At 39.5% G+C, this 8,180-nt stretch overlaps 1 protein-coding gene across 7 annotated transcripts in view; it reads right to left on the bottom strand.

Annotated features, from left to right (window-relative positions):
• rimbp2a (RIMS binding protein 2a) overlaps positions 1–8,180 on the bottom strand; it is a 72,075-nt gene that overhangs the window by 21,518 nt on the left and 42,377 nt on the right. For all 7 annotated transcript variants that reach the window (XM_013909866.1, XM_013909861.1, XM_013909864.1 and 4 more), the window contains exons 5-7: positions 6,190–6,312; positions 1,820–1,924; positions 891–941 (exon numbers count right to left, since the gene is read on the bottom strand). In XM_013909866.1, the coding sequence (XP_013765320.1) occupies positions 891–941; positions 1,820–1,924; positions 6,190–6,312 (279 nt within the window). The remainder of the gene's footprint in view (positions 1–890; positions 942–1,819; positions 1,925–6,189; positions 6,313–8,180) is intronic.

Below are 8,180 nucleotides of genomic sequence, written 5' to 3'. Positions count from 1 at the left end.
ATTTTAAAAAAAAAAACAACCTTCAAGTTTCTGCATTTACACAATTGAATGTTGGAAAGAAAAACTCTATATTGTGTCTTGCAACATCAAAGGTGTGCGCTTTCATCTCCTTTTTGATGTCAGATTGTGAGCTTTTGATTAGCTAACATTTCCTCCCAGTTACGTTTATATCGCAGCTTGTTGCTTTGGCATGTTCTTGACAGACAGTAGATCGCTCTTTGCATTTACATTTGGACTGAGATGTTTTTCAAAATGACCTCAGAAAAATCTCAGTTTTAGCAAACACCCTACGTGTGGACATAGCCTAAAATTCTCACTTTTAGAGCCCAGCGTTGGACATTTTGACCATCTCTGTGGTGTCTTTGTGCCTCTTACAGTACTTTTAATATATCAGACAATTAATATAGCTTGCTGTGCAGTTGTTATACTATAAAACAATCGAAGAAGTCTCCACACTGCACCCATAGATATGATATGTACAATCAAGATTACTGGCCTTAGTTTATAATTTAACACTCCACTATCTCATTTAAATATGGCCACTTCCTGCTCCATAAAAGAAGATGGAAATAACCATGAAGCTAAAACTGAAGCTAAAAGTTCAAGGCTAGTTCAAAGCACTGGGTGCTGTAGTAGAGCCAGACAGGATGTTTTACAGCAGCTAACTTGATACATAGACAAGCTTCGAGTCTTTTCCATATGTTCCAAAAAGGAGAGCTTCATCACCAACTTATCCATGTTTCCCCTTATTTCATCTGGAAAACTGACCCAATACTACATGAACCATCTTAAGGATGTGTTTTGATTCGCCTGGTTAAAACAGAAAGCTCCACTATGTTTAAGAAACACAGCAATCCAGGAAACATAAGGGTTCGTTCAGCTTACTGTACCTCTAACAGGTGTACTGCTTCCTCATGCTCTTGGTCAGTTTGAACCCAAGCCTGCAGAGAACACACAGAAACACACAATGACAGCTGACACTGTGATCACGGTCCATGAGGTAGAATAGACAGTACACAGCTGACATACTGTCAACGCAATACCCTGGCGGATGCTCACTGGTTCATCAAACAGAGCTGGTACTTGAAGAGATGCCTACTTCTGATGGTACAGCTCCAATAAAAAGCAACTGGCTTATTTTAGGACATGTTAGTGTCCAAGTACTGGCTGTTAAAGGCAGTGAAATTAAACCCACTCTTGAGCGACTGTGCAAATCAATTTGTCTCAGTTTGAATGATCTGCATCTTTGAACATTAATGATTCTCTTTTGAACAAACATCAATGCAAAAATGGGACCAAAATGAGACAAACAAACCTCACAGACTTCCGAGAAAGAGACACTTTTCATCATGTTAAACTTGTGGTCTAATCCAGAAGGTATTTGATATTATTTCAGTCACCATCATACGAAGGAAACAGTAAGCAGGAACACATGCGCACATGTATATCCTTTTTTTTACGAAATATCAAAAAAGAATAAAACAACCACAACAGGTCAGATCTTCATGCTGCAAGATATTTGTAATGTGTACAAATATATCAGCAACTACAAACGCAGCATTTTTAGCCGTGTTCTTCATCACACGATCAAAGGGACCATGGCTGCATTTGTAATCACATCTGTTGATTTTGGGGCGGGCTATATGAGGTATCTGTATTTTCTGATACAGTAGCAGTGATTCAGCATAAAGTGGCTCAAGACACATCATTATCCAAACAAAGACCTTTGGCATAAATTCACTACACAAAAGTTGATAACCAAGGAGGGATTCTGCCAAAAGTATTAAAAGTATAGACTTAAAGCGGTTTTTAAACATACCTTTTGCAATTGATTGATCTCCTTCTGCTTGGTGTGAAGGGCCACCAAGGCTTGCTCATGCTCTGTCTGCAACTGTTGCTTTAGCTCTACAGCCTCATGCATATGCTAGGAAGAAACAGAGGAAGCAGAAGGAGGAGAGATTATTTCCAACCCTACTGCAAAAATAATAAATTACCCAGCTGCAATCTTTTGTTGAAAACAGTATTCTCACATTTCAATGTCATTGAGTAAATCTATTCTCTCTACCACTCTGGCAAGAGCTTTTGAGGAATCTGAGCCCTGTCCACCTGATTTAGCGACATTGCATCCATTTCTGAGGAAAAATGAGGACTGCTTGAAAAATAGGAATAGCCACAGTGTTGTTGCATCAGCTTCAGTGTAATAAATCCCACAAATTGAAGTGAAGCATTGCCTAATCCTCAAAGATTAAACCAAGCAATTCATTTGAAAGGTTGCCAAGAGTTGGATAAAAATATTAATATCAATTACCACCTAGTTTATCTAAGGCTGAAGTGGAAGAAAACAGCTTGCTTCTATATGACAGTTTAGAGATCTGCCAACTAGCAGCCCGTTAAGCTTAGTAATTAGCACATTATATGTTGGTTGTTTAAAGTTTAAAGATTTTGCACCCTCACATACGATGTCACTTAAGAGGCAAGGTACGTGAAGAGAAGAGCATTAAGTAACACTGGCTTCTGTAACATATATATCTCTGGCACCACACATACTCTATAGTCTGCACTGACTTACACAAAGCTGTCACGCATAGTCGCTCCTGATCCAAATCTACCCTTTGCCAAATTAGCCAAGTCATGACTGTACAGTATCTATGCATGAAGTCACAACCAGCTGCCACATCTTGCAGAAACAGAATTAAGGCCATAGGATGTCTCTGTGAGCTTAAGAAGAAAAGACAGCTTAGAAAGCTCTGACATTCATATTTTTTTCCCTGTTCTTTCTCCCTTGAAAAAAGAAAATCTTCTTTACCTCCGGGAGTGGCTTCGAGGTGTCCTGAGCAGCCAGTCGCTGCTTTGCATAATCATGGAGAAGCTCTAAGCTGCAGAGGACCGGGGTAGCTGAGAGGCTGTCACTGGAGCCTTAGTGAAACTGCTTTTTTAACCCTTGCTTTTTCACACGGGAACCAATGGTCACGCCTGCATTTAAACACCTCGTTTTGTCATTTTAAAAAGATCTGCGATCCTTCACTTTATCTGCTTTGGTTAACTTATTACAATTTCAAACAGCTCCAACCCTTGGACTACTGCAGAGTTATCCAAGGCCTACACTGCTTGATGTGGACTCGAGGCCTTGAAAAGTTGACTAAGACTGGATTGAAACAGCAAAAGAAAGATGCTGACTTATTAGAGACAGGAATCAAAACAGACTCTATTTAACTGGGCATTAAAAGCACGTGACATCAGGCACCTGAAAAAAAAAATGCAACTGACTGCCTATAAAACTCATGACGTCTTATGAACTGACTTAAAATTGCTGTTGAGAAGTTTCAGACTTTATTTGGAGCTAATGCTTTGGCTGTTCCTCGGGACAGTCTCACTTGTCAACATCCATAAACTGGTTGTGTCTCTACTGAATGAGGAGGAAGACACTGGCAAATTAAAAACATCTGTCAACAGTATACCAAAACAAAAGCCAGGAGGTCCCCAAAATCCAACTGGAAGATAAATCACGGCCTGATAATGGTCAGCTCTCCATCACATTACTATAATAACGCTATAATTCTATACTATATACTATACTATAATACTATAATTCACAATTTTTAAGACTACACTCTGGATTTACCTCTGTTGACACACATACATGTCTAACAAAGGTCTGATGTCACTGCAGATTCTTAGTTTATATGTTTGTTCTCATTTCTAATCCTGTCCCTTCTGATCACTGCCAATGAAAATCTTACCATCTTAAACTCTGTTTTGTAAGTGTAACATGAGCCACGGCCACAGATAAGAAAAAAAGCTACTAAATACAATATAGTGGGGTTTTTTCTTTTTAAAAAAAATCTGTTTCCTAGTTAAATTGGTTGCTCGCTTTAACCTCTTAGGACCTGACGTCCACATATGTGGACATCACATTTTGGGTTATTTAGACCAAAATACTCAATTTTGCTCTGCAAGGGCCTGATATCCACTTACGGGGACATTATACTGCTACTGTTCTATCGCAGTTTTAAACGAATATCCTCATATGTGGCTCTTATTTTTCTTAAAAACAAAAATAAGGTAAAAAAAAAAATCTGGTAATTCTTTGTTTTTACATTCATTGGGTCCCAATATGCCCAAATATCAAAGAGAAATTAAAAATGCATGTCGTGGAAGAGTTCGGGTCTTAGGAGGTTAAAGACGGCAGTGTTTGATCCTCTGTATGTTTGCTCACAGAGAAATTAACAGTCTCTCATTTTTATAGTAGTTCCATTGTAATGAATACACAGAATAGTAACCAAAGATCCTGAAAAAACAAATTATGTGAAAATTATAAATTGATTTGCATGACATTGAATGAAATGAGGAAAACATGACTTAGTACTCTATGGAGAAACCCTTGTTGGCAAGCACAGCAGCATTTCTTGTAGTTGGTTACCAGGTTTCCAAACATCGCAGGGCTAAGAGATCATGACCTTGAAGTTTTCCTTCTTTACCCACTCCTATGGTACCTTGGTGGTATGGTTTGGGTCACTACCATGCTGAAAGATCCATCCACAACCCATCTTTAGTGTTCTTGCTGTCTAAGTTCTCATCCAAGATTTCGTGGTACGAGGCCCAAACCACTGGCCCCTAAATGTGGTAAAGTTGTCTTGCACCCTCTGGAGAAAAACGTCCCAAAAGAATATGTTTCCACCTCCGTGTATGGCAAACAAGTTGATGCCAAAGAGCTTGATTTTGAGTTCATCTCTCCACAGCACTGCCTCCCAAGCCTTCTCTGGATCATTTAGATGTTCACTGGCAAACTTAAGTCGGGCCTGTACATGTGGCCTTGAGCAGGGGGACCTTACAGTTGCTTCAAGACTTTAATCCATTATGCCAAAGTGTGTTACCATTGGTGTCCTCGGTGACTGTGGTCTCAACTGCCTTTAGAATATTAACAAACACCTCCGATGTAGTTTTGGTCTGATCCACCACCTTTCTCACGATCATTCTCATCAGGATCTTGCATGGAGCTCCAGACCCAAACACAGCCAATCGGTGAGAGCCAGAATTCAGGCTGGGTTGAAGAGGATCAAATGTCTATTCTTTTCTGGATAATTGGTTGATATTCTGTCTGCCTGCATTAACGCTGAACTACCATAAAAATTGGAGACTTTTCATTTATTTGTAAGTGAGCAAACTCACAAATTCAGCAGGGGATCAAATAATTATTTCCTCCCACCTTGTGTTCTAACTTGTATACCAGACTTTGACCAAAACAAACAACAAAAAGAAAACTTTTGTTATCAGATTATATGATTAAAAATAACACAGACAGTGCTGCATCTCATTAGTTTTGAACCAGGTCTTTTTCTGTTCTTTCACACTGTGTTTCTACCATCTCTGCTTTCTCCACCCACATTATCCTGTGTAATTTTCTCTAAATTATTTCTTTGTCTCCATAATCAATGCACAATGAGAAAGTGACAAAGCTTTCTCTGCTGTATCGGGGAGCTGGTCAGTTTTTCTCATGCGGGTACATTTCGCTCTCAAATATCCTGACAGACACACAATCGATAGGAGATGCAGGGAGGCGAGGATTTGTAATGAGAGTCCCTCTCGCAGTGCAGCGAGACTGTGTCTGATTACTATTGGCAGACCAGAACACAATAAAGAAAACAGCCTTTCCATGAAGCCGGTGACACTACACCTCATGTATTGCCTCAGTTTCCTTCTCAGGTTTTCTGAGGACACAAATGCATGGGAAATGGGAATATTTCCGAAAGAGTGACAGTAAAACTGGGCCTGAAAAATCAGTTATCGTGACTGGTGTGAGGACTACTGAAGTGAACACATGTTGGACTATGAAGAAGATGGGAATGCTGGAGAAATGGAGTGAGATGGATTGATGTAATGGAGAAAAAGAAGCAAGAAAAGGTGGTTTAGGCTTGGGTCATCACATCTTCTACTCATAGGTACAACAGGTGTGTGGTTGACTTTACAGATTGTTTAGTGGTCTGTTGAACTAAATTTAGATTCAAATAAATGCACAGAAACTGAATAATAATTACAGGTAATTACATCTGAAATCTGTGCGAAAAGTAGGTAAGACAATAAAATTTATACAAGAAATGAGTGAAATCTTTAGTCCAGGGGTTTATGTGTGGTCAAATAGCACAGAGGATCTCAAATCTGATATTATTAAGGCAAAAAAATTTGTCCCACCTTTAAAACGTGTTCCAGGTTATCCACTTTTTCCTGGAGTTGGCTCCTCTGCTCCTGGGCCACGTCTCTCTCCTGACTCACTACAGCAAAAGTCTGTCTCAGCCGATCATAGTCGGATTGCACCTGCAAGAATTCGAATCATGAATTGAGCACAGACACAACGAAGGGATAGATGAGAAACAAGCGAAGGTTAAGTGGATTGTTAAAACATGAATTTGAATAACTGTGGGTGGAAAAGAAAAAAAGGTCAGCAGCAAAAGAGGCAAAGAGAAAACCACAACAAAGCAAAGAAAGAAAACACTTTAATTGCGTCGTCGTTGTTTTACTTGAAGAGTCTCAAAATGCAGTCTGTTTTATAAAGAGCAAAACAAGCATGCAATTTTTATGAGGTTTGTTCTTGCAGCAGACCTACTTTTCACATTTATGAATAGAGGCTGCATTTTTGTGGCTCGAGGGTTGATTGAGAGTTCACAGTTTGAAGAGAAATTAATCAGCACATTTTCATTTAGCGTTGATGAGACAGCGTTGCTGACTTGAGCATTTCTGCCGCTCGTCTCTTCATCGGTCAGAGGCCTTGAGCTAAGCCGGTTCCTCAAAGGACTGAGCTGAACCACACCTATCATCTCGTTAATTAGCATGAGATGAGAGACACAATAGATAAGCTTACTCACAAAAATAACATTTAGAAGTACATCAAAGATACATGCGGCTTAACACGGATGAATATTTCTATTTTATCTAATCATTTTATTTAGAGATCAATTGTGTCACTGCTGATGTTACTAATTAAACCAGACAAGCAAAGGAGTTGTTTTTTATTCAACATTCTTTGCTTAACATTTGGATTTAATGAGTTATATGTCTGATATTTCTTAAAAACTCAGTCGCTAAAAGAAAAGTTACCACTAACGGCTCTGAGCAATCAAAATAACACTGCTTCTGTGATAAACATAAAATAGATAAGTTGATCAGTTCTCTCTAATCTATCAAAGATCCTACGAAGCAAATGCAATTTATGTACTCTGATTCTCTAATCACATCCCCCGTCTTGTTTCCCGTCTCTTCATTTCTTACTCTCAGCTTCTGTCGTTCTCTTCTCCCCCTGTCATTAATTCACTATCTATTTATGCACACGTAAATACATTTTCACTGTGCCTTTGTCTTAATTGCCCTTACAAGCCAGTCACACTCAGTTATACAGTATATGTGGCAGGACTGCACACACATTTGCCCCACTTTCTTTTCATCTCCGTGGCCACCTTGTCGGTGAACAGATGGCATCGTTTTCTGTGACACTTTGGAGCAAAAGCTCTGAGCTGAGTCCCTGGACACATGTCAGATCTGTCCCCTCTGTGAAAGTCACAATTAGCGCCAGAGCAGCTAATCGCCTACCATCACAAACGGTCACTGTCTCTCTTTATGGGTCTGTGTGCATGCGTATGTATCAGTATGTGAAGTCAGGAAACCAGGGAGCCAGCATTAGTAAAAGCACAATATTAGGAAAGGGAAAGTAGCAGTAGTGTGTGTGTGTGTGTGTGTGTGTGTGTGTGTGTGTGTGTGTGTGTGTGTGTGTGTATGTGTGTGTGTGTATACAACACGTCACAAGTTTTGAGCAAACCCTTTTTTCTGTTTATTTTGCTAGAAAAATCGGAGATAGGTGCAGCAATTAATTGAAACACGTCCAAACATACGTGGAAATACAGTAGATAAGAGTTTGCACAATCCTAATGAGGTTAAAGTCAATAGTTGGTATGACTGTGTTTATTCTTTAGCAGAGCTTAAACTGTCTTAGGTGAGCTTTCTAGTGATTTCTTCAAGCAGTCTTCAGGAATAGTTCTCCAGGCTTCTTCTTCAAGCTATTCTTTGAATGTTGGCGTCTGGTTCTGTTCTTTGTCAAGATGATCCCACAATGCTTCAATAACAGCTCCAAGGAGGTCAATCCATGACTGATAATATTCATTTGTCCATCCATCCATCCATCCATCGTCATC

Source organism: Pundamilia nyererei, unplaced genomic scaffold (assembly GCF_000239375.1).
Source record: "Pundamilia nyererei isolate P.nyererei 1_Seehausen unplaced genomic scaffold, PunNye1.0 scaffold00032, whole genome shotgun sequence".
Taxonomy (NCBI): domain Eukaryota; kingdom Metazoa; phylum Chordata; class Actinopteri; order Cichliformes; family Cichlidae; genus Pundamilia; species Pundamilia nyererei.
This window is presented reverse-complemented; position numbering and strand designations above follow the sequence as displayed.